General features: G+C 41.1%; 1 protein-coding gene across 1 annotated transcript in view; it reads left to right on the top strand.

The window, feature by feature from the left end:
• Positions 1–18,921, top strand: part of LOC119856387 (occludin-like) — a 31,324-nt gene extending 12,403 nt beyond the window's left edge. Inside the window, exons 5-9 of the mRNA XM_038403831.2 lie at positions 5,684–5,817; positions 11,797–11,997; positions 15,001–15,172; positions 15,925–15,966; positions 17,507–18,921. Of these exons, the coding sequence (XP_038259759.1) occupies positions 5,684–5,817; positions 11,797–11,997; positions 15,001–15,172; positions 15,925–15,966; positions 17,507–17,608 (651 nt within the window). The 3' untranslated portion in view covers positions 17,609–18,921. The remainder of the gene's footprint in view (positions 1–5,683; positions 5,818–11,796; positions 11,998–15,000; positions 15,173–15,924; positions 15,967–17,506) is intronic.
• Positions 18,922–27,385: the final 8,464 nt, after the last annotated feature.

Raw genomic sequence — 27,385 nt, 5'->3', positions numbered from 1 at the left:
TTATCTCTTAATTTAGGATATGCACAGATTTGTTGGGCAGATGGAGGTGACTGAGGAGCTGAGAGTTCAGCTTACTAAAAGTTACACAGAATTTACGGTACAACTGGGCATAGAACTCGCTTAAATTGTGACACGTTTTGGCTGCAAAGGAAGGCATAGTCTAGTTCAAGTCCCTAAAATGAATTTAAACTTAAACGCTGCCCAGTCTTTTCTCCAGTGTAACAGCTGGGCTGGAAGGGAAGTGCTGTGTTTTCCCTTTGAAGTTTCACTGCCTGCCATCTCATCTTGTATTGAGAGGTCAAGGGGAAGCACACTTCCTTCACAACACACCTGGGGCTTGCCTATTATATCCTGATGTTTTGAAATGACCCAAATCTTGTATCTGTTAGGACAGCACTACGAGTACAGCACTTTTCTCAAACTTCATTGCATCCCCTTCTGACAACAAAAATGACAACATGACGTCAGGAGGGGAGCCTGAAGACTGAGCCAGCCGGAATCCCATCGCCTGAGTCCCGCCACCCCGGGCGATGCAGGGGAGGTCAAAGCTGAATCCCAAGGGCTTCTGCCCAGGGGTGCCATGTAACTAGCCCTGGGCAGTGGGGTTTGGGTTTCTGCTTCAGACTTGCTGGAGCCCAACACCAGCCTTGGCAACTCCATTAAAATGGTGTCATGACCTAGGTTCTCTGTAAGCTGTGCAGCTGCCACGCAGGTCGCCCGGCCCAAACCTGCCAGAGCTGCCATGGCCGGGGAGTGTGTTCATCTCTCTCTCTCGCTCTCCCCCCCACCTTAGCCCCAGGGCAACCTGCACCCCAAGCCTTTCATCCCTGGCCCCACCTCTGAGCCCCCTCCCACACTCCGAACCCCTCGGGCCCCACCCCACCACATGAAGTTTTATGTGCACCCCAATATGGAGGTGATGTGTCAGACATCACCTCCATATTAGTGCACGTTAAAAATTAATTCCACACATGTTGGGAAAAATTAGAGGGAACACTGGTAATCACTCACTTTGGGGTCCCAACCCATGGTTTGAGAACCCGTGAACTAGTATGATATTAAGTGACTGTAAAGGAGAGAGATTTTGTTTATAAAGTTCAAGGTTTCTTGTGGGTGAGGTTTGTGGTTTTGTTTTCTTTTTGGCTGCTTTATAAAGATGATGTGAGAAGTCTTCTTTTTTTAAAAAAAAAACAAAAACAAAACAAAGTAGCAATATCAGGCAAGTACAAGTAAAGTCTATTTTTCTGGCCCACTGGAAGACTTCTCGTGGGAATGGGGTCCGGTGGTAGAGCTGGTTCTGAACTTCCTGATGAAAGTGGTTTTAGTTGGGAAAATGCCACTTTATTGAAAACAAACATGGAAACATAGAAGTTCATAAAAACTACTGACAAAAGTCAGGCAGGGTTCCAATGGATAGCTTCCAGGGTCTGCAGCTCTGGGATAGCCTAGCCATGCTTCACAGCAGGGAGCCTATATACCAGGGTGGGCAAACATTTTGGCCCGAGGGCCACATCGGGGTGCAAAAGTGCTTATGGAGAGCCAGATAGGGAAGGCTGTGCAGCCCCAACGGCCTGGCCCCCGCCCCCTATCCGACCCCTCCCACTTCCTGTGACTGTCCCCCTCAGAACTCTCCCACCCATCCAACAACTCCCTGCCCCCTGGATCCCCTGCCCCTTATCCAACCCCCCCCCAACCCCCTTAACGTGCAGCTCAGAGCAGCTTGTCTGGCCACCCAGCTGGAGCCAGACACGCTGCCCTGCATGAGCGCGCAGCCCCGCTGCCCAGAGTGCTGCCCACGCAGAGGCGTGGCTGCAGGGGTGGGGGAACAGCAGGCTAGCCTCCTGTGCCAGGAGCTCAGGGACCGGTCAGGACGGTCCCATGGGCCAGATGTGACCCGCGGGCCATAGTTTGCCCACCTCTGCTATATACACTGAGAGCATGGGTAAGACATCTGGTCTAAGGAACCTCCTCAGTTCTTTCCTGTTGCTCTGCCAGCCAGGTTGTTCCACAATATCTGTCTCCATTCTGATTTGCCATTTCTAGATCTCTACTTCTCCATCCTAAGTAGATAATTTCCATTGTTCCAATTGTGTGCTGTTTTTCCATGTGTCAAAAGTCAACGCACTTTTTCTGAGGTCTTTGTTCCAACCTCTAAACTTTCATGTGTGACCCGATCAGATTTGAACTCTTCCTAGCTGTAAATGATTCATGCATTTCTGAAAACACTGTCAAAACAGACTTTTTAACCTGGGAATAACTAAACAGTAATGTGGATTTAAAATGCGTGAGTTTTCCTAAATTGGACAACTAAATGTTTCCTCTGCTGATAAATCTTGTTGAATGTCTGTCATAGCTTTATGCTCTAATTTGCAATTCTTCATGTGTGTTTGAAGAGGAAAACACATTGATGCTTTATCTACATGCAAACTGTGTTTGTGTCCTGTCCTTTAAAGCTCATGTTGTCCAGAATAAGTTATATTCCTCTCTTAGGCTGTGTCTACATTACAGACCTTACCGCAGCACCACTGTACCGCAGCAGCTGCACCGCTGTAAGGTCTCCTGTGTAGCCACTGTATGCCGACATAGTGCTGTCACAACGGTGCGTCTGTCGGTGAAACTTATGTCAGTCAGGGGTGTGTGTTACTGACAAAAAATTTTACCAACAAAGGTGCTAGTGTAGACATGTCGTTAGACTGAAGGACAGTTGCTAAAGGGTGGATATCCAAATGTGTTGCTTAAATGAGTGTTTCCTTGTCATGTTTTCCTCCTGCCTAAAGTCTGGTCCAATTAGAATTGCACTGGCATAATATAAGGGCTGTGACTTTTAAACCAATTTGGTTACGTTGGTGTGACTTTGTGGACACTCCCACGTTGATTTAAACCTGGCTTATGTTGATTTGAATGTAAATTTACAGGGGCAAGCTAGTTGCCAGGCTTAAACAGATGGAAATGTATCCACATGGGTTTTCACTAGTTCAGCTAAATGTAATTAACTTGGCACAAGTTTGTGAAGCCATACCCTTATTTTTCCAAGATTTTGATGTTGAAAAAGATTTGAGCACTTATGAACAACCTTATTTGGTCTTTTATTTAAGGAAATGCATCTATTTACTAGCTTGGGTGTCTTTTTAAATTGTGCCTCCCTCTCCTCAGGTTTTGTCTTTTCTTCCTCTCCTACCCACAGCCCTTTTTTTTTCTCTCCCTGTAAGCAGTGTAGTGTAATCTACAAGTATATTTTTCTAAGGCAAAAAGTGAAGCGTTTTGTGTGCACTGGAACATTCTATCGGCTAACAGAGCTGACTCTCACAGCGAGGAAGGGAGAAGGAAATAAAAATATTTTTCAAGCTCCTGTCATCCAAAGTGCATAAACTTTGTACGTGGTTCATAAATAACACTCCTCCTTTACTGCAATATAGGTTTTTAGAAGTTGATGTTGCTTTTTCCCTTGTCTGTAGTGTGTGGGGGAGATCCTACCAGCACAGCATTCTGAGAGGTTTTGTTTGTCTCTTGCCCACTGCCATTCTAAACTAAGTAGCTTTTCTCTCTACTTTCTGGAGCCTTGTCCATGCCAGCAAACTTTGTAGCAGCAATTGACTACTGATGAGAGTAAGGGTGAAAGCTGCAGTGAAGCCAGGGCTTGGGCATCTTTACCATAGTATCACAACAGATGACATGATGGGTACAGCCTGAACCTTGGCTATGCTACAATTTCCATCAGTGGTGGTGAATTATATATGTACATTTTACTAGTGGAGATGCACATAGGTCTCTTTGTTCCTATTTGTGTGTGTGTGTTTTTTTCCCCCCTCACTTCTACTATTGAGTGTCTGTGTGGTATGTCTCCTTGCCCCAGGCCATGCTGCTGCTGCTGCCGCCTCTTCTTCACCAGCAGAATCACAATTAGACTGAACCTGTTCTAGTATGATGAGCACTTTTCTCCTGGCTTAGCAGTTACAGAATGGCACTGACTAGGCCTTCATGTCTACTTTTAGGGTGGCTCCATCTGCTACGATTAGTGGGAACAAGAACATTGGCATAATAGTCCCACAGTAGAATTTGAAAAATTGGTATTGACGAGGAGATGCAGGATATTGACATCTTGTGCCAACCCTAAACCCTTCTCTATTTGTGGAGATCTCTATTTTTAAAAAAGCAGGGAAATAACAGTTAAGTGATATTTTGGAGTTAAAACAATACTTCTGATGCCATATCAAATAAAATCTGGAAGAATATTGAATGTTTTGAGACTCTCTTCCTTGGAAAACTCTTGTGGATGTAAAACACCTGTAGGACTGGAAAAAGTAGTTGAGCCACCCTTTTATCCAAAGAAACCCTAAAGGGATTTCATGCCTGCATATTTTCACAACATTAAAATCTCTAGATATATAGATTAGACACAGCTTTGAGAGTAAAGCTCTCTTCTGCCTGAATTGTGAAGAGTAGGTAGTCTTGCAAACAATCAATACTGTCGTGTACACAATACCCAAATAAAAATTTAAGACCCTCTAACGCTTAATGCTGGAGGACACTAGAGAGAGGTACATTACAAACATACCTGTATTTAGATCCGTTGAGCACAATCTAGTTCATTAGGGGCCCAGTTCAGAAAGGTTCTTAAACTCATGCCAAACTTCAAGCACATGAATAGTTCCCTTGACTTTTCAGTGAGTCTACTTGTGTTTAAATAACTTGTTGAAGTGGGGCTACAAATAAAGCTAATCACCCAGTTGCTCTGAGTCGTATTGTTTCTCAGCCAACTACATTAATCTACTCCTTCTGCTCTAATCTTCACACTGTGAAAGCCTGTCCCTTTCAATTTTCAGGTCACTCTTAATGGCATCTTTTTAAGAAATATAAATACAAGTTACGCTTCAAATAACACAATCTTCTCCTTCTCTTCCCACCCCCCCCCCGTACTATTTCTACTTCCAATTCCAAAATTGCTGCACTCCTTTCAAATTGACCCCCCGAAAGACAGTAGTAATGGGCTGGGGAAGATTAATGTAGTCAACCCTCATTCATCAATCTGGCACTGATATGAAGCAGCTGCTGAGGTTTACCTGAATGTGATAACTATTCCATGGTACTGCAAGTGTAAAACTCTTTTTTCATATACTTGTAAGCTGTCTTGTTTCAGAAATACCCATAGCACAAATATCTCATGTAACAATGGGCAGCAGAATCGGATTTCTTTACAAATAACACAAACACAGGACTCTTATGCTTTGGGCCTAGAGCGTCCTGTGCCAAGGAGGGTGAAACTGCTGTGGCACTAAAGGATTTATTTATTTATAGTCCTCAGTGATGTCGAGCATGTGAGGGGTCTTCAGACTCCAGTCCCCCGTGCACACACGAGCTCAGCCCTCCGAAGCATTCAGTCCCCCTTATTTCAATCTGAGTCTCCACGTCTCTTTGGTCAGTGCTACCCTAGCATTAAAATAGAGCTCATGACTTCATCGTAGTGGTACTAGTGTCTCAGTCATCTGCTGTACGTATAGGAACATTTTTGAATAATTGGTGTAATTCTAGTTCTGAAAACGCTTAATTTATTTTAAAAATCAAGCAAAACTGACAGTGAACAGCTACAGGTGTTTGTCTTTAAAAAAAGAAAAAAGCTTTCAGCCACAAAACTGAGATGTTATGTATCTTAATGTTTCTCTTTTTTGAATCGGTATTTTACTAGGTAAAAAATGTAAATGCAGAACCAGCAAAAGTAGCGGACTGCCCAGATCAAGTTGCCAGTTCCATGGTTTACTCTGTTTCTGAGAAAGTTAATGAAAATCGAGTTTATACAGACACAACCTACAGAGCTATGCCGTAAGTAAACTGTTCCTTTCTTGTTAATGGATACAGAACACTAGAAGGGTCATAGAAATGCATTTAGACTCTTGCTCTAAAGAGAGGATCAAATCTTTGTTCTTACTCAGGATTCCCTATGGAAGACATTGGTGGGATTCTTACCTGAATGCTTATTGCAGATAGAAAAGGAGTACTTGTGGCACCTTAGAGACTAACAAATTTATTGGAGCATAAGCTTTCGTGAGCTACAGTTCACTTCATGTTATCGTGTCTGTAGGGTGTAGATTAACCTGTGTATGTTGACTTGTGTTTGTGTGTCAATTTAATATTCTAGTTTTTTAAGGTTATGGAAGATTAATATCAAACTTTTGCCTTAGTTTGTAAAATTAAACAAACGTACACACAAGCCTCCGCTCTAAGCGTAGTTGAAAGGGGTGGTCTCCAGGTTATGCCGTTCTTACTTAATTATAACATGTTTTTGATATAAAATAGTTGCTAGTCAATTTGTTTTAAGATATTCTAGGAATTGGCTGTATTTTGTAGTATTTATCCATATTCATCCCTTCTGGTGCAAAGATTTTTAGTTGCTCTCCGTCACTTGCATTATGCCTTTTATTCTAGTTTTGACTGCAGTCTGGTCTGTAGAGATTACGTAAATTGAAACTGGTACTATGCAGAGTACGAAGAGCCCAGGATAGATTCTTCTAAGGCATTTATCACCTTGGTGTCCAAGCACCAGAGTGTGTAAATATTTAAAGGAGAAAAGAGAAATAAATATTCCTCACCATAAACAGTAGTGGAGGTAGGGGGAATTAAATGGAGTATGCTGATGAAAGAAAAATTGCACGTGTTTGAAGAAGAATAGAGGGGACCTGTCAGACCTAAGGGGTTGTGGGGGGAGGGGAGAGTAAATTCAAAGATGGGGTGCTGAAGAGAAACAAATTGCTTGTTTGGAAGTGAATGTATTTATCCACCCAGTCAATCAATAGTGGTGGTCAACCAGGTTCCTTCTAAAAAGAAAGTACTAAAATCCACTCCTTCTAACACACCCCTATATCTCTTTATCCTTGGAAAATTAATCATCAGTCTCTCATCTGAGTGAGAAATATGAAGTCTTCTTAAGGTCGTATTGATCTCTGAACTCCTCTTTCCCACCCTGGGGGAGTGAGGGCATGGTACAGAGTTTGTTTGCTTTGTGTCCGGACTGGAAGGTGTGGTGTTCAACTTTTAATTGCCCGTCCGTATCTCTCTTGGGCTCATCTGTGGTACATGATGGCTGCTCTCCAGACTGGAAATCATGTAGCAAATCCACAGCACTGGACTGTGCTAAAACACACACGCTGTTCCTTTTCCATGTTATAGAGCAGGCAGAGGACTTGCACTGTGCAGAAATTCCGCTTCTAAGCAGGACTCCTGTATGATTCGGTTCTCTGCTTGCTCATGACAATGGAAGAGACCCCACTGCCAAAAGTGAGGGGTGGGGTGTGTGTGTGTGTGTGTGTGTGTGTGTGTACTCCTGAAAAAGAAACCCCTGGCTGGGTCTAACTTGAGGTCTACAACCTGTCTGTTTAAATATAATTGTTCTTTCCTGAATGCTTTAAATCAGAACATGTGTCAAAAGACTTTGGATGTTCTTCATTGATTGTTACTCACACATTATATGAAAAGAAAACTAGTTACAATTTGACGGTCTCCAGCAACAGCTTATAATTTAGTCATTGACACACATTCAAATACTACAGACATTGCCTTCTCTCTTTCCTGCAGATCACTTGTCATACAGGCATCGATCTTTCAAGAAACTGTTAAATAGTGAACCCACTGGGGTGGGAGGGACAAGGATGGGGTAAGGGGGCTGAGACTGGGGCCACAGTTGGGGTTAGGGCCGGAGCAGAGGCTGGGAGTGGAGCCAGTGGGGCTGCAGCTGGGCTGGGGTCAGAGCAGAGCTGGGGACAGAGTGGGACTGGATGGCGTTCCCTTCCCGTCCCTGCGGGGGCTGGCCCAGGCCTGTCACGCACCCCTAAAGGGGTGTGCCCCACAGTTGGGACCCCTTGCTCTAGATAGCCTTTAGCTGCATAGGGAAAGGAAAACACTTCAAATTCAGAAGGAATTTTAAAATTTAAATTTTATAATAGGATGAAGTCTTATGGCAAGTCTGAATGGAGGCCACTATATCGGTGTTGGTCAACGACAAGTGCATGGGCCTGCACCAGTCCCTGAGATCTCCCTGACACAATTTAGGAGGCAGCAAGCCTGTCCCTGATATCAAAAAGGTTGAGAAATACTGCACCAATCACTCTGTGATACCTCTTAACCTTCTTTACTTCCCTTCTCTGACAGCTTTGGACTGGGGTGATCTTTCCTCTCTGACGTAGGCATGCTGGATACAGTTTCCTTCAGAGGAATGCCTTGAAGTCAAGGCACAGAGAATATATTGCTAGTTCCAGGTGATGGTACTGTTTCATCCCACCTGGCACTGGACCCTGATTCTGGTACTGACCCTGGTACTGAGGTCCCAGAAGTGGTGCCAACCAAAGTGGTGCAGGTGGAGGAAGAAGAGGCAGCCTATCCTCCAGGGCTGGCCTCTTCCTTGCCCCTTGTCATCCCTGAATGAGGTGGTTGCAGGCCCTAGTAACCTGCTCCCTCCGGATGACTTCAGAGCCCATCAAGAGCTCCTGAAATGAGTCACCACAAACTTGGGGCTGGAAGCTGAGGAGCTGAAGGAGTCTGTGCACAACTTAATTGATACCTTGGCTGCAGCGACTCCCTCCAGAGTGGCCCTGCCAGTTAATGAGGTAGTATTGGGGCCTGTCAGGGTGCTGTGGCAGACCCCTTCGTGTCTGCCCCCATCTCAAAAAGGGCAGAGAAGTAGTACTATGTACCTGCCAGTGGGTTTGAGTACCTGTACTCACATCTTCCCTCCTTCTCCCCCCCAGTCCCTGGTGGTGGTGGCTGCAAACAAGTAGGACACACGGGGGCAGTTGAACTCTACTCCCGAAAATAAGGAGGCTAAGAGACTGGACCTGTTTGGACGTGCCTCTTATTTGACAGGGGGAGGGATAGCTCAGTGGTTTGAGCATTGGCCTGCTAAACCCAAGGCTGTGACCTCAATCCTTCAGGGGGCCATTGAGGGATCTGGGGCAAAAATTGGGGATTGGCCCTGCTTTGAGCAGGGGGTTGGACTAGATGACCTCCTGAAGTCCCTTCCAGCCTTGATATTCTATGAAAGGCAGCCTCAAGTTACATATCTCTAACCAGCTGGCTCTGAGTCAGTATGATTTGAACCTGTTCTACTCAGTGGCCAAATTAAGGACTCTCTGTCGCAGGAGTCGAGGCAGGAATTCATGGCCATCCTGGAGTAAGGCAAGATGCGGCGCCAGGGACCTCCCTCCTGGTGGCTTTGGATGTGGCTGACTCGGCAGTCAGAACGATGGCGTCAGCAGTCACCATGAGGCGCTGTTCATGGCTCCAGTCATCAGGCGCCTCTCACAAAGTGCTGCAGTCCATCCAGGGCCTCCCCTTCAAGGGTACCTCCCTGTTCTTGGAACAGACAGACTTCCAACTTCACCGCCTCTAAGACTCAAGGGCTATGCTTTGCTCCCTGGCCTTTACACTCCCTCAGCCTCAAGAAAGCGTTTAGGCCCCAGCAGCCTCCCAGATTTCTGGTGCCTCCCAGGCAAGAGCCCTTCAAAAGAAAGGGAAAGGGCTATAAATGTTGTCGGCCCCTACCTTCTGCCTCAGTTTTCCAGTTGGGCTTGCACAGATGGCCCGGTGAGGCCAGGCAGGCCTTTTGAAGGTATGCCCAAGGATGGCATACCTATCTCGACTGCAGATGCATCCCCCTATTTGTTTTTGGACTGCCTGTCATCGCCCTTCTACCTGGCATGGTCTTCATAACATTGGACCATTGGGTGCTCAGCACTATAACAGTTGGTTACATCCTCCAGTAACGCTTTGTGTCCCGTCCCCTCCCTCCCCATCCCTCTTCAAGGACCCTTCTCACAAGCAGCTTCTCATCCAGGAGGTGCAAGCCCTCCTTTGTGTGGGGGCTGTAGAGGAGGTTCCTCGAGACATGAGAAGAAAGGGGTTTTACTCCCAATTTCCTAATCCCAAAGGCCAAAGGGGGTCTAATGGCCTATCTTGTACCTGTGTTGCCTCAACAAATATCACAAGAAACTGAGGTTCCACATGATCTCCCTGGATTCAGAAGACTGGTATGTCAACCTCAATTTGAAGAACTCTTATTTCCACATCTCCACCTTCCATTGACACAGAAGATTCCTCAGGTTGTGGTGAGTCAATGCCACTATAATTCACTGGGCTTCAGTATAGCCTGTCGACAGCCCTGCAGGTTTTCACTAAGTAGTGGTTGCGGCCTTCCTCAGGCATTGAGGTGTACAAGTCTGCCCATACCTTGCCGGCTGACTGATCAAAGGCCACGCACAGGCTCAAAACCAGCAAACACTGGCATAATATGGGTCACCTTTCAGGCCGTGGGCCTCATAATAAGCAATCACAAGTCAACTTGGTCCCAGCTCACAGAATAGAGTTCATCGGGGTGGTATTTGACTCTCCAGCTCAGGCCTATTTACTGGAGACCATATTCCGAACTCTGTCAGACTGGATCTCCCAGCTTGCAACCTACCCTCTTACAACCGCCTGGGTGTGCCTCAGATTGTTGGGTCGCATGGCTGCATGTACCTATTTGGTGCAGTAGGCGCAGCTATGCCTCAGACCCCTACGGATGTGGCTGGTGTCGGTCTACTCCCTGGGCAGACGCCACTTGGACTTGGTACTCGTGATTTTGCTGCCCATCCTAGCTTCACTAGTTTGGTGGAGAGACCTGGTTTCCATTCCTTTTGCTGCCATGTATCTGTCGGTAACGTTGGTTTTGGATGCATCAGACCTGGGGTGGGGAGCCCACCTCAACAGTCTCATGACTCGGGGCCTCTGGTACCAGGAATTGAAAATAAATGTCAGGGAACTCGGGACGGTACGCTTGGCTTGCCAGATGGTCCTTCCCCAGATTTAAGGCAAGGTGGTGCAGGTCTTGACAGACAACACAACACAATGAGCTCAATTTTCAGCCCTGTGTTCTAGAAAATCGAGGGAGAGAGCTCATCTGTAAACAAAGCTAGATCATGTAAATAGGAAATTTATTCTTGATGCTTTATACAAAACATGATGATTTGCTGGTACTATCACCATCTTGTGAAATTACTTGTTGGTGCAAATGTCATATTTTCCTAACCTTTTGCTCACCATAACGCTCTATTTCTGTTGCCCACTTCTTCATCTTCGGTGTCCTGGATTCTTCGGTGTCCATCCTAAAATGTGATGCTCAGGATTGTGTCCAGGACAGTCAATTCTTGCTATAAGCAAATGTAGTTGAGTTTCTAAACTCTTAGGAGCTTTCGTACAGCAAAAATGCTGATCATGTAAGAAATTTCATATTCTATGGTTGGATAACAGATTCTATTTGTTTGAAGGACAGCCTTTGACAGACATACCTTTGACAGACCTCTGGGCTACTGTCATTCTATGAACTATTATTTCTGTTTTAAATGGAGTGCCATTCTGTAACGGACACGCTTTTTTAAAAATTCACAAGTAGCTTTCCTTGTGTAGGGGATATCTTACTATTCTTTAGAAGGTTAGTTGATTACACTGGGCTGAAAGCGTATGTTTCTCGACTCACCAGTTTTAGGTGAAAATGGGAGCATGAAATCAGAGGTGGAGTGATTTAAAAAATCTTGGAAACTTGTTCCATTTGATTTTGGAACAAATAGGTTCATATTTTATATTCACTTTGTTAGCCACAGTTAGTGAATTAAAATGAGTGACTTTTGTTTTCCAAATACGTGTTGAATTTTTTATAGAATAAAGATCGAGATTATTTTGTCTTTTATTGATCCTGTTAATACTTACCCTGCATGTTTAATGTTGATAATTCAGCCTGTAAATGGCAACTAATGAGATCTTTACTGCTTTTGGTAGGGAGTCTGAAGTTGTTGTTCCATTAGTGAAGGCTCTCACGCAGTCAAATTATACTGGTAACAGTAGTTACGATGGATCGGCTAAGGAAGCACCACAAAAGAGAAGAGCGGGAAGACGGAAGAGAACCAACTCTGATAACTATGATGCAGATTACACCACTGGAGGGGAGTCTTGTGATGAGCTGGAGGAAGACTGGGACAGGTACTGACGACAACTTCATCAGGCATTGAAATAATGCAAACTCCACTGCTTGTGATGCTCTAGATGGGCAAACCCAGTCAATAAGTGTGGTGTGTCTGCTGAATGTGGTAGTGGTTGGAAGCTTGTTATTAATATACTGCCACTATCCACGGTATGCAAGTGGCACTGCAGCTATAAGGACTATTGGAATAGGAAGGAGGGCCTAGAAAGGTGGTGGGGAAAAGAGTTGCCTTTTATACTTGGAAACATTGCCATTGAAAGGAGTATTTGCAGCAGTAGCATTATCCGCTGTTGCTTATCTGAAGTAGCCTCTTCCACTGATGCTACTACCATAGAATGATTTCATAACATGGTCATTGAACAAGACTTTGGGTGTTTTGGGACATCTGTATTCACCAGGAGGCACCAAGTATATTTGAAGTGTCCCATTTATATTTGAATATTGAGACTGAAACAGTTAACCAATATAACAGATGCTTCAAAATTTGCGTTAGTGAGTTCCTAACACTGCTCATCAGAGCAAGTCAAGTTGAATGCATACGTGCTGCAAGCTGTCCCACAAAACGGGGAATAAAACTCTCCCCTCCTCTGCAACACTCCTGTTAGTTCAATATAGAAACGCACTGACTTCCTCCCGAGCACACGCAGCAAATCTGTGTTAAACCCGCTTCCATAGTCCTTAAGGTTCTCACACAGTAAGTACTGTCCCTCTTCTCGCCCCTTAGCCCCCCTCCCTCCCAAAAAACGTTTATTCTGCCCTGCCTATAGACAAAAACTGATCTGCTTTGGGTGATGAAGAAACTGAAATACTTGTTATGGACAGCTAGGATTTCATGCCGCTATGAAGCGGATAATGCTTTAGAGTAAAATTAGCCGTATTTAATAATAAATACAAGTGGTCTTTAGACAATAATCAAGTTAATCTGTGGAACACTTGCTAAAAACTGATGGCTCTTCCAAAATGAGCTGGTGAGAAGGCCGTAGTGGGATAATATAGCTGAACTCTAACCTGCAGAGGGGTAAGATTTATAACCCACAAGAAAGGAGGATTAAACCATTCAAACCACTATAGACTTTGGTAAAGTTAGCGATTTGCATTTAGGAAAAGCACTTGGGTATTTTTGCATTGTATATAATGTGAACTGGGGACATTGGTTCCCGGGAAAATCCAGAAGGTGGGAAGAGTACTAATGTTGTGCCAATATTCAAAAAGGAAAAGTAGGATGACTTGGGTAATTATAGGTCAGTTAGCCTGACCTCAGTCCTGGGCAAAATAAGGGAAAAGCTGATATGGGATTCAATTAATAATGAATGAAAGGATAGGATTATAATGAGGCTTGGAAAGGTTAGATTTTTATCAATTAAATGTCAATTTCACTGTTCACATGCAAAGCAACAAAAAATATTTCCATCAGTAATCATCAAAATGTACAGATGGGTGAAGAAATAAAAATGCTGCTTTGAATATTTGGACACTTGATGTTGACAGTTTGTGTTTGAACAGTTGTAAAACTCTAACTTTTTGAATCTCAACATCTGTAATTATTCACCTCACCCCTGCCTGATTTCCCGCAATTGTGAAAATGTAATCAGTAAAAAATTAAAAATGCTTGACAATAAACATTGATATTTATCTTGAATTATTTTAAAAAATTGAAGCCTAAATATAACTAATGCCAGTTAAATGTGATTTTATGGAATACAGGTCTTGTCACACAACTGACTATACACTTGGGTAAGATTACAAGTTTGATGATAAAAGTAACTGTGTAGATGTAATATACTTTGATTTTAATACTGCATGCCATTCTGGTTTAGAAAATTAGCTCTATACAATATCAAGAGAGCACATGTTAAATGGCTTAAGAACTGGTTAACTGACAGATCTCGTCAAGTAGATATCAGTAGGGAGTCATACTTGCATGGGGGTGTTTCTAGTGATGTTGTCAAGAGATTTGGTACTAGATCCAATGCTATTCAACATTTTTATCTATGATCTGGAAGCAAATATAAAATCACAGTGTGGATGAAATTTGCAGATGACACAGATTGTTGGAATGGTAAGTAATGATGAGCGGGAATCACATGGAACAATCGGGTTTGCTTGATAATCTGGGCCCATTCAAACAGAATGCGTGTTGTTAATGTCAAAAGCCAAGTTGCACATCTAGGAACAAGGAAAGCAGGCAATTCTTACAGAATGGGGGGATGTATCCAGGAAAGCAGTGACTCTGAAAAGGATTTAGGAATCGGTGAACAAGTAACTCGACACGAGTTCCCAGTGTGGTGCTCTGGCAGAAAGGCTAAGACAATTCACAGGGAATATTCAATAGGAGGAGGAGGTTATTTTACTTGTTTATATGGCATTGATGAGACTGACACTTGATTATTCCATACAGTTTCGGGGTCCACATTTTAAGAAGGATATTGAAAGATTGGAGAAGGTACAGAAGAGGGTCACAAAAATGCATAAAGGGATGGAGAAAAGGTCTTATAGTGAGGGATTTGAAGTGATCAGTCTATTTAGTTTATCAAAAAGGAGATTGAGAGGTGATGTGATTACAGAATACCTTCACAGGGAGAAAATAGCAAGTACTAAAGGACTCTTCTAACTTAAAGGAGAAAGACATCACAAGAACCGAGTACTGACAGGTTTCAGAGTAGCAGCTGTGTTAGTCTGTATTTGCAACAAAAAAGAGTACTTGTGGCACCCTAGAGATTAACAAATTTATTTGAGTGTTTTGTTAATAAATTAATAAATTTGTTAGTCTCTAGGGTGCCACAAGTACTCCTTTTCCTTTTAAGAACTTAGTTTGCTATGTGGCCCTACCAGTGCCACTAGTTTCTCTGTCAGGAGCAGTAACTTCCATCCAAAATGTAACATGCGCACTCTCACCTTCCATCCAATGGATAAACAAACATTTTTCTGTTATACAGCTGAAGATAGTCCATACCATATGTAATATGATTTTTTTTTTTCTCTCTCTCCTTCTCTTCCCCTAGGGAATACCCACCAATAACAACAGATCAACAAAGGCAAGCATATAAGCAAGACTTTGACTCTGGATTACAAGAATACAAGAGTTTGCAAGCTGCACTTGATGAAGTCAATAAAACACTCTCTCGACTGGATAAAGAGTTGGATGACTATAGTGAAGACAGTGAGGAATATAAGGTATTTCCATGGATAACTTGAATGTTTATGTAGGATATCTTTGAGGAAAAAGGGTGGTGGTTAATTAATGTATGCAAAAATAGGTGCCATGTACCAGTGAATGCTAGCTTTTGTCATACAGATTACTGTTTAGCAAGTAAAAACTTGGACTTAGTGAACTGATGGTGCGAAACTTAATGGATTTGAATTTGAAAAAGGAGCTTTTCAGAATTTAGAGGTTTTATTCAAATGTTGATGGGATACTGAAGATCTTTGTAAATGGAAAACTCCCTTACAAATAGGATGGAAAAAACTTCCTGATCTTTTGATAGTGAGATGATCATATATTTTAGACTCTGCTCCAGAGTTCTAGATCTTGGCCTGGGATTAAAAACTATCAATGTCCTGGAAAAAATACTGATGGTGGTGATCTCTTCTGTCAATATCAGGATTTTTGTTCAGCCTTAATATCATTCCCCACCTCCGTTAGATTTTTATTAAATGGGCTTTTCTCCTCTAAGAGAGGATGGCATGTATCATGTATCCTAACACAAACAGATTTCTAGCTCTAAATCCTTCAGACTGTCTACCAGGCTTACTCCAAAGACTATTTTTACATCCTCTGTAGATCAACTGCCTTACTTTGTAACTTTAGATTTTTAACCCAAATGTAGGTTAGCCACTCAAAAGCGTGTAACGGAATGTTAAACCTGCATTGTTCATAACACTGACATGAACTGTCCTACTTAATTTAATTTTCTCCCCAATTATAGATTGCTGCTGAACAGTACAATAGGACGAAGGCTATAAAAGCAGTAAGTTTCATAAGGTTCTCTTATTCTTGTTTGCTATTTCTAAGGACTTTTTTGTTTTGGTTTTTAAAAAAGGGGTTGTTTTTCTTTTCTTTTTCTGTCTGACTCGCATGCAGAGTGACAACTGCTGGAAGCAGGTGCCAAGTACTTCACTTTTAGCAGATCTCTAATTGGGGCTTGCGCAGTAAATTCAAGAAGTCAAACTTGGCCCATCTCCAATGTAGTCAGGCAGTCTAGTTGTGACTGCTTATACCAGGACTGAAATTGGCCTAAACTGCAGCAAAACCTGTTGAGCTGCTTCTCACTATGAGCAAAATATAATGGGTGTTTATGGTGAGATGACTCCAGCTATTGCAGTACTGAAATAATGGCAACTGAGTAAAGACTTCAGTATGCTTAAAGCATTTTCTAGGCAGACAGAATGCCCATGAAATAGCAAGACTAATAAAGCTCTGGCAAAGGTTAAGTATGGGGCAAGATTCCCTTGTCCCTCAATCCTAATATGCAACCTTCCTGATTTTTCGAGCATTGGGCTTCTCTTGACTTAGTCTGTCAAATTGCATGGGTTTGTAGGCAAACTTTAGTAAGGGACTAAGATTGCATTGGCAGGGAGATATTGAATGGATAAACTAGTCTTTCCTATCTCTGCTGGTTTTGTCTTTGTAGAAGTTAAATAACCGTTCAACTCTTACCTAATCTGAAACTTCAGCATACGTGAGAACGGTATCTTCTGATAGTAATTTTTGAAAACTTTGAAACAATAGATGAAATGTTGCCACCTCTCACAATTTTATAGCAAGTCTCACAATACTTAGTGTCAGTCGTAATATCCCAGGTGATAGAACTAGGTTACTGCATGAGATTGTCAGCTTTAGTAAACTAGTTTTTAACCCTGATGGCTGCAGAACAAAGCTTTAAAAATGAACTCTGAATGCTCAAAGAAAGAACACAAGGCAAATAGTCCTTCCCCAAAAAGAGGCTAACTCATGATTTTTGAACTCTTGAGATTGGCAGTACTGGAGTTGAAACTATGTATTTCCTAGCTGTTGGCAATATTTTTGCTTCTGGTACTTGAAAAGCTGTTTTGGACCTTGCACAGGAGGGTTGGATGCAACTCCTCTCTCTTGAGGAGGCTGTATCTGTGCTTATTTACACAAGATTCCCTCCTTGCTGGTCACCAAAACACATTTGATTTTTTTGCAAACCTTACAAGTTCCTATAAGAATGGATTCTTCTTACAGCAGGCTAGTTAAGCTGGTAAAGCAACTGACGTACTTTTTTACAGTATAAAAGTAACTTAAGAGTCCAAGTGTTTTATCATTATCCGAACTGCCAGAATTGTACGTAAACAGATGAGCTGCTTAGATTCCTGGTACCTTTTTCAGATAGGACTCAAACTGATGTTTACTGACTGTTTTTTGTAACTCTGAGACTTATAATTTTATTTCAAATGCATATTTATATTAATGTGCAGCCGTATAGCACTTTTCATATGAGAATTCTGATTGGACTAATGCCACACTTGGTTTGTGTTTTTGTTTAGTCAGCAGACTATAAGAACAAAAAGGCACAGTGCAAGAAGCTGAAGAGTAAACTGTCTCACATAAAAAGGATGGTCAGCGATTATGACAGTCGGAGATCGTAGAGGAGGAAAAGAAGGAAACAAATTAGAATCACTAAAGAGGTTATGTCCAGTTTTGTAACAATGGGATATAAAATGGCTTTGGTTGTAGCTGAGAAACAAAACCCCTTCTGTCTTACTGGTTAAAAAACAAACATAAACCCCACCACCACCAACAACCACCTCAGTTTTACTTACCTCAATGTAACAAATTTTGATACCTTGTTTACTGTGGAGTACAGCTAACAAACCAGACAAGGAATCTGTTCTCTTTTGAAGCCTGGCATTTTTGCCTGGGAACAATTCAGGTCCAAGGTGTTGGTTTGACTTATTTAGAATTAAGTTGTTGAGGACTTTAAATATCATTGCCCTTGTCCGTATATTAACTCATTCCCCAGCTTTGTTCTCTACTCCATATGGTGTGCCTGAATTTTGAAAAGCAGTTTCCAGATAATGCTGCATCTTTTTGGCTCCTAATTGCAACACATTTGGATCTGTGTTGGTTACATAAACAGTAAGCTCTGTGATCTTCAAAATTTCACTCCTGCAGTGTGCATTATATCCCACTGTAACCACCCCGTTCGTAGGGTCATGATTAACCCTTTTTTAGGAATGCGTTAAGTTGCATAAGTAAGTGTATTAATGAGACCAATATAGTGTGTAACTAATGAAAAAGTGAATCTAAATGTGAATATATTAGCTTTTTTTAAAATCTACATTTGTATTTTAGATTTTTTTTATTGTACAGGCGTGTATTTAGAATAACCAGTTATTCTTTTTATGGCTTACGTATGCTTTGTAACTGTGTGACTATGTGCAGAATCTGGAAGTTCCTGTGAGCAGTTGTCTTCTGCTAAAAGTGATTTATTATTTGACAACTAAGTCAATGCATTGTCTGATGCAATTAACCTTGACCATTGTGTTTTTTTTTTTTTAAAACAGCCAAAATGTTTTGACCATTGTAATTAAAATAGTGTGATGGGGCCTAAATTAACTAAAACCAAAGTGAAGTTCAGTGGTTTTAATAAAGTTCTGAATCTTACATTTTAGGCTTAATTTCCCATGCTAGCTGATATTTTTTTTTTTTTTTTTTTAAATGCTCTTAAGAGGAAAAGCAAGTGACTCTTCATGGAAATTCCAGAACTCTTTATACCTAAAAAAAACCAATCTTTTCTGTAAGTTGCACTCTTACATTTTTGATGCAATACTTAAATTGTCTGCAGTATATAGCTTTTTTTAAAGTAAATCATTTTTCATATTAACTGCTCTTAAAGGGTAAGCAAGTTTATGCTTCTAAAATATATTTTAACCTCCATTACTGAATACCTTCAATAAAACCATTTACAAAAAATCTGATTTTAGTTTTTTTTGTTTTCCTTCTGCATTTCATACCGTTTCATTTCACCCATGAAAGTTCATGGTCAAATACGTCTGTTAGTCTATAAGGTGCCTGCCATAAATATAAAAGGAAGGGTAAACACCTTTAAAATCCCTCCTGGCCAGAGGAAAAATGCTTTCACCTGTAAAGGGTTAAGAAGCTAGGATAACCTTGCTGGCACCTGACCACAATGACCAATGAAGAGACAAGATGCTTTCAAAGCTGGGGGGAGGGAGAAACAAAGGGTCTGTCTGTGTGATGCTTTTGCTGGGGACAGAACAGGAATGGAGTCTTAGAACTTAGTAAGTAATCTAGCTAGATATGCATTAGATTATGATTTCTTTAAATGGCTGAGAAATTAGACTGTGCTGAATAGAACGAATATTCTTCTCTTTTCAGAGTAGCAGCTGTGTTAGTCTGTGTTCACAAAAAGAAAAGGAGTACTTGTGGCACCTTAGAGAGTAACACATTTATTAGAGCATAAGCTTTCGTGAGCTACAGCTCACTGCATCCGATGAAATGAGCTGTAGCTCACGAATGCTTATGCTCTAATAAATGTGTTACTCTCTAAGGTGCCACAAGTACTCCTATTCTTGTCTTTGTGTCTTTCTTGTAACTTAAGGTTTTGCCTAGAGGGGTTCTCTATGTTTTGAATCTAATTACCCTGTAAGGTATTTACCATCCTGATTTTACAGAGGTGGTGATTTTTTACCTTGTATTAAAATTCTTCTTGTAAGAAATTGAATGCTTTTTTCATTGTTCTTAAGATCCAAGTGTTTGGGTCTGTGGTCACCTATGCAAACAGGTGAGGATTTTTATCAAGCTTTCCCCAGGCAGGGGGGTGCAAGGTTTTGGTGAGGATTTTGGGGGGAAGAAGTTTCCAAATAACGTTTTCCCAGTAAACCTGGACGTTTGGTGGTGGCAGTGGAAGTCCAAGGGCAAAGGGTAAAATAGTTTGTGCCTTGGGAAAGGTTTAACCTAAGCTGGTAAAAGTAAGCTTAGAAGGTATTCATGTAGGTCCCCATATCTGTACCCTAGAGTTCAGAGTGGGGAAGGAACCTTGACAGTGCCACAGGACTCTTGGCTGCTTTTACAGATCCAGACTAACACGGCTACCCCTCTGATGCATAAATAGATTAGTCCTTCTTGTCAGTTTGACTCTGATTCTCATGTGCTGGACCAATGCTAAATATGTAGGTTGCAAATCGCAGGAATCGCAATCTAACATGGCAGAAAACCTCGAGCTAGAGAACCCCCTTATCCCCTCCCTTCATATCCCCACAGTTGGATAGCTCCTGGACCCGCTGGATTGCCAGTAAAGGGGGTCCATATGGATTTAAAAAAGAAATTGGGGAGACATGGACTGGCATATGTAGAGCGATGGTAGAGACCGAGGCACTCAAGAATTATAAAAGTTAAAAAGCTAGAGGGTTTTTTTGCAATTAATGTCTATGGCAGTAAAATGGCTTAAACAGCACACCACAAAATTGGTGGGGCAAGTAACAGTAAGAATTAGAAGAATCAAAAGAAGCTACACAGCCATGGAATGCTCCCACCCCCATTGCAGGGTGGCAAGCAGCCCAGAGACAACCAGCACAGGAACAGAATAAAACACTGGAAACGGCTGCAAGGAATCTACAAAAAAGAGATGTGCTGTCCTCTGTTAAAATGGTAAATGGTATAGTGGTAAACAGCAGGCTTCAAGTAGCTCCCTTGTGCTTGAAGAATGGGGACAGAAGTGGAAAAAGATGGCCCTAGTAAAATTAAAAGATGAAACAGGGTCCACTACAGTGCAATCACTAGCTTATGATAAAAGCCAGGTTCTGGTAAAACCTAAACTGGAACCTAGACTGGTGCCCGTCAGAACGGGACCAGTAAGTGCACAGATGGGGAAAAAGTAGCACACAATACTTTCCCTGAATTGGTAAATTAAATGAAGGAAAAAAATGGAACAATTCACAAAGCACATTAGGAGACAGGAGCTGCGACTCGATCACAGGGAAATGAATGAAAAGGAATTTCAAAGTCAAAAAGTAAAATTGAGCAGGTTAACACCCAGAATTGATGCATTAACACATGGAGTTGCCCAAAAACAGTTAACAGCAGCGGGAAAAAAAGGGGGGAAAAACAACAAACCACTCCCGCCATCCATTTGGCATGCACACAAAAGCAACAGAGGCTGGGGGAACAACTTCAGGTTTTACAAGAGCAGGTAACGACCCCCACTCTCTTCACAGAGCCAGGATAAAAACCAGGGGCGCAGTTCCTAACTGTGCGGGTTCCCAACTGCTTTGACCCAGGGAACCACACTCGTATCTAAAAATACAACCACTTTTCTCAAATATTTTTACATACCGGTTAAGTTTTTCCATTATATGCCTTCTCAGTTTGCTGAACTTGCTGCTGCTGCTGCCTGTACTTTCAAATACCTTGATAGAGTTAATCTCTCTTGGCTCAGGTCTCGCTACCTTTCTAGGTTGCTCTTGACCAGCGTTTTCCCCACCTCGCCTCACTTTGGCTCGCTCTTTGTATTAAAAAAAGAAAAGGAGTACTTGTGGCACCTTAGAGACTAACCAATTTATTAGAGCATAAGCTTTCGTGAGCTACAGCTCACTTCATCGGATGCATTTGGTGGAAAAAACAGAGACCAAATGCATCCGATGAAGTGAGCTGTAGCTCACAAAAGCTTATGCTCTAATAAATTGGTTAGTCTCTAAGGTGCCACAAGTACTCCTTTTCTTTTTGCGAATACAGACTAACACGGCTGCTACTCTGAAACCTTTGTTTTAAAAGTTATAGTTTTTTACAGAAACCCCCAAAAGATAATGCAATTGAAAATAGAACAAAACAACCAAGAAAACAAGTCAAACTTTACCATAAATAAATCCAGTAAATTACTTATTTTAACCCTTCAGGAATGCAACAGCTGGAATTATTCCTAACTTCCTTGAAGATATGGTTGCCGAGCAACAGAACTGCAGACTCTGCTTCTAATCCTAACCACGCACTAATATTTGAAACATGGGCTTTTCTAATTTCATATAGCAGAGTTTTAAAATAATAAATATAAAGTAATGCAAAATTCCTTGTTACCAAATTAATTCAATAAATTTGGCATACATTAATATATTTTTATCAATTTATATTAAAAGTTTTAAAAAGCAATAACTTGCTTATTCAAATGTTTAACCCTTTTTATTTTTGTTTGCCTTATTTTGTATAGTTATGAATAGAATTCTGGCGCCATTCCTTTCTAACTGTAAGTTTGTCATGTGTGTGGTCCTGTATTATATGTTGTGTGTGTCACGTAACTATTTATTTATTTATTTAATTAATTTATTGGTTGCAACAAAAGTCAATTTTATACCCTTTTAAAAATATATGTGGTACCACACTATTTTAAGATCATGGTTGGGGTATAATCATAGTATTATTGGAAACAATTTTTTTTTTTTTGCAAAGTTCCAACAGGTTTCAGTTACCAATATATGTACATCTATTTCTGCCTCAAGGAATAATGCAATTGCAAACAAAAAGAATTCTCTTTTATCTGTTAGTTTTTGTGTGTGAAGTTTTCGTTGTTCAAAGAAAAAAGGTAAGGGGAAATCTCAACATTAAGGTAAAGATAATATTAACACAATGTCAATTTCTTGTTTGGGCTTTCTATAAACTTGTTTGGGTTTTTAAATATAGTTATAAGAATGTGATAGCAAAAATGTTTAAAAACAATAATTTATGCATAAAGCTAACCAAACAATTTCAACAGATTTCCACGTTTTCAACAGGTTTTCACCTTTGGCTCCCGAACACCAAAGAAAGCATCATAAAAGCTTAATACCCTCAAAGTATTTGCATGAACCTGTTTTTAAAATGTATTTTGGGTTTAATTTTAGAGTTGGTTTAATTAGATATGCTTTTCCTTTTGTGTTATGTTACCTTACGTTGTGTTATGTTAACGGGAAGCGGTGGTTGTTAAAGCTTGTGCTTCTAAACAGTTAACAAGAATGAAATTGGTATCTGAAGCAAATTAACTCTAAAAGCTTGGTAAAAATTATGTTTACTCTTTTGCTAACATGGAATGTTCTTTGTTTTTTTAAAAAGCACATCTAACTTCGTAGTTGAGCATTACATTTAGAATAAAATATTAGTAATTCAGTTCAAATGAAAATGCATGTCTATACAACAATTGGAAAAAGTATAGCTTGTATTATAAAAGACGTGGTCCCTTTTACATTGTCAACAAAGTAAGTTAAACTTTGTGTTTTCAGTAAACCAAACTTAATACAAAGTGACTGTTAACTAACAAAAGTTGTTTAAGTTACATCCCACCAACCAAAGATTCCAGAAAGTATCAGTATACAGTGAAGAAACTCCCAAGCATCAAGAAAAGAAAAATGAACTGCTTCATATATGAGAGACCCCTCAAATCCACCTAACAGCCAGCTGAAAACCAATAGCTGAACCAGGATAAAGTGTCATTTAATTTCAACTTGGTTATTGTGGAAAAACAATTGTATTATTGCTATACTACTCTATTATCATTGTACTGTTGTATTATTCCTGTACAAAATTTACAAAGTGTGTAACTTTGCTAAACTATTTAACCAGTACATAAGTAACAAGCAAAAAGCAAATGACAGCAACCAACATAAACGTAAGGGCAAAACAAATTGCTGTAAATTTAATTTCCACAGTAACTGCACATTGAATAAACAAATTCTCGGATAGTACCTCTCATAATGTGGGGTACTGACATTGCATCATAATGCACAGGTTATTCAGAACAATCTTATTCAATGTCTGGATACCAACACTAAATCCTGACATAGCAATATTTGTAATAATTTGGTTACTTTCCATTCAGTAGGTTATCGGGAAGACAGCATTCATGAAAAACAACTGAATCTCCCTTAACTACTGGTGTATCACAAGAGTTCAGCCACTGGACCAGAGAAGCTAGCCCATTCTGTTTCCTGCCCAGTGAAACTTACCAGAGCGTGACAACTGCCCTTAAGGATAATCTGTAATATAGATGGATAGTACTGTGTAGTAATTAATTACAATATATTTATACAGAAAGGTCTTAGGGGTTGGGTCACTACTCCAAATTTCTGTTTTACTTCTCTCATACATAACGCTGTGGGACACATCATCACCGTCCCTATCCTAGTACTTCAAAACCCTCAGCCTACTGCTAATAATGATACAGATCATAACTTTAAGTGCCCTAATAAAAGTGGGTTGCTATCTGCAGTACTACAAGGGCCAAGCTCCACCACCACCTTGAAAAAGAAGTGGTAGGCTTGCACATAAAGTGCTGATGTACGTACACATAAAGATTATATAAATATGCCTGTATACACTACAAATATATTTATTTTATTTGGGAGTGCCTCTAAGCCTCAATTATAAAATGACATTTCTCAGTCGAGTTCCCAGGCTTCACCTTCCCAAGCCCACCATAAGGGACTAAAAATAATTGGATAATATAATCTATCAGTCATATGAGGGAATGTGTAGACTGAAAGACAGATGGGACATGAGTGTCTGGATGGTAAAATAAGGTAACCACATCACAGTGTTTAAACCGCTGGGGTTATCTTTTTGTCTATGCATTATGTTTTTCTGGGACAATGGGTAAACATCTTCCCTGTAAAAAGACAAAAAGTGGGGGAATGTAGTAAGATGAGGCCCTGAAACATAAACCCTTGGTATCAGAGGCCCGGTACGAGACCTAGGGCCTGAGCTAAAGCAATGGTCAAGACTTTGCTAACATAAAGCGAAGTTAAGCTGTGAGCCAGAGGCAGGCCCTGCTCAGAGAAGCTGGCAAGGAAAGGGCTGCTGTTGTATAAAGATATGCTGTTGCATAAACATATATCTAAAGATACCGGAGCCATACACAAATGGTACAAGAACATTCTTATACTGTCCACATAGATACCAAGGACAGGGGCAAAAGGCTAGAATGATGGATAGAGTTGTTTTGTTCGAACCAACATGTGCAAGGTGAGAGGTGGCACCTTACTGTGTAGAAGGGTGGTGCATTATTACAGAAAGGGGTTGCACTTCAATACAGCAGGAGTGTTATGTAACTTGTTTGTACCAGTGTACAAGAATACATCCCTGGGGCGGTGGAAAGTCCTGCCACTGACTGAGCTGAGCCCATTGTCAGGGAGCACATAGGGAGTAGCAACAAACTGTATATAAGTTATATGAATTGGGGAGCTAGAGATTGTGTTTCTCTTCGACAATAAACCATTACCTTGTTGCCAAGAAGGCCAATGGCATTTTGGGTTGTATAAGTAGGGGCATAGCGAGCAGATCGAGGGACGTGATCGTTCCCCTCTATTCGACACTGGTGAGGCCTCATCTGGAGTACTGTGTCCAGTTTTGGGCCCCACACTACAGGAAGGATGTGGATAAATTGGAAAGAGTACAACGAAGGGCAACAAAAATGATTAGGGGTCTGGAGCACATGACTTATGAGGAGAGGCTGAGGGAGCTGGGATTGTTTAGTCTGCAGAAGAGAAGAATGAGGGGGGATTTGATAGCTGCTTTCAACTACCTGAAAGGGGGTTTCAAAGAGGATGGCTCTAGACTGTTCTCAATGGTAGCAGATGACAGAACGAGGAGTAATGGTCTCAAGTTGCAATGGGGGAGGTTTAGATTGGATATTAGGAAAAACTTTTTCACTAAGAGGGTGGTGAAACACTGGAATGCGTTACCTAGGGAGGTGGTAGAATCTCCTTCCTTAGAGGTTTTTAAGGTCAGGCTTGACAAAGCCCTAGCTGGGATGATTTAACTGGGACTTGGTCCTGCTTTGAGCAGGGGGTTGGACTAGATGACCTTCTGGGGTCCCTTCCAACCCTGATATTCTATGATTCTATGATTCTATGGCTGATGTGCCTTCATACCTTACTAGAGTTTGTGGTCATCGGGGGTTCTCTCGGGGTCTGCTGTGTTAGCTATCTGCGCAGAGCTGGGGCAGCACACAGAGGGACCACACACGCAGCCGACTGTTATCATCATCAGACAAGAGCAGAGCACCACACCGGTAGCTACTGACAACACTTTTCAGAAGTTTGAATCTTTAAATAAATTTTTTAAGGGTTTCCATATAGAGTAAAATAGTTTCACACAAACTCATTGCATAGATGCTTAAAAAATAGAAACTACTAGATACTTAAAAAATGCTGTTTCTCTTCCCCATAGCAATTACCACCCTGCCTCATGATAATGTTGTTCCATGTAATAAATGTTCGGAGATTTCATGTATGAGTCAAGTAACTGTCCATAGGTTTGTACTGATGTTTTGATATAAAAAATCCTAAATAAAGTAAACTATCCCAATGGAACAGGTTCCTAGCCCCAGGGAAAGCATTCTGAGGTCAAAGTCTGAGATTCTATTTGATTTGTAAAAATTATTAACTTTTTGTTTGTTCACATTTTTTCTATTAGTTGATTAGTCATGGAGCCATATAAAATATATTACACTGCTGTGTAGAAGTAAAACAATTCCAGACTGTGTGTCTTACAAGAGTGTTACTACCATATTTGGGGCCATTACTGTAGATTACAATAGTATTATTAGGGAATATTCAACAAATAGAAAAATAGATGTACAATAACTTACACTTAATACTGCATTTTAATGTATAAATCCTATTTCTCAGATACTTCAGTTAATGGCTAAAATAAAGATGATTTACACAGGTGTTTTTAGAATGTAGTGCTTTAATCTGGCGGAAAATCATACTTCCTTGACAACACATTCCCTATGAAACAAATTTATTTATGAACAATTGGCATGATACCTCCACAGTCTGGCACTATTTGAATAATAGCAAACGACCAAGAGAAAGTATTATTATATGGGAAACAAGATTAATTTATATCTACGTGGAAGGGAATTTTGCCCCAATCCTACAGATTTATGAACCTGCAGAACTCTACAGCCTGTGAGTAGTCGCCCTGATTTTGGGGGTATTCACACCATGTAAACAGTCTTTGGAGGACTGGGATCTTTGTCAAGTAACTTAGAGTAGGGGACTAACAGTTGTGCTATTCATTACTTGACCTAGGGTAAGCCTACTTCTGCATCTGAACTAGATCAGTCTGTCTTAGGTATAGATGCTGTGCTCATCACCACAGTCAATACTGGAGTGCTTTACAAACTATAAATCAAGAGAATATTCAAGATATAAATACCTCCTTGCCCAGCACATGGATTTTTTTTATTAAATATTTTTCACGTTGTAAATTATGGCAGAGAGATGTCTTGTATTTTATTCTGACAGTGGCAACGTTTGTCCCAATCTTAGCTTTTAAGGAAGCTATCAGGTGCTCTATCAGTTCCCCCTAATCTCACTTTTGTTCTTGCAGAGCACGGCTTGATGGCAACATTGAAGACCACTTGTCCAATC

This window comes from Dermochelys coriacea, chromosome 5 (assembly GCF_009764565.3).
Source record: "Dermochelys coriacea isolate rDerCor1 chromosome 5, rDerCor1.pri.v4, whole genome shotgun sequence".
NCBI lineage: Eukaryota > Metazoa > Chordata > Testudines > Dermochelyidae > Dermochelys > Dermochelys coriacea.
This window is presented reverse-complemented; position numbering and strand designations above follow the sequence as displayed.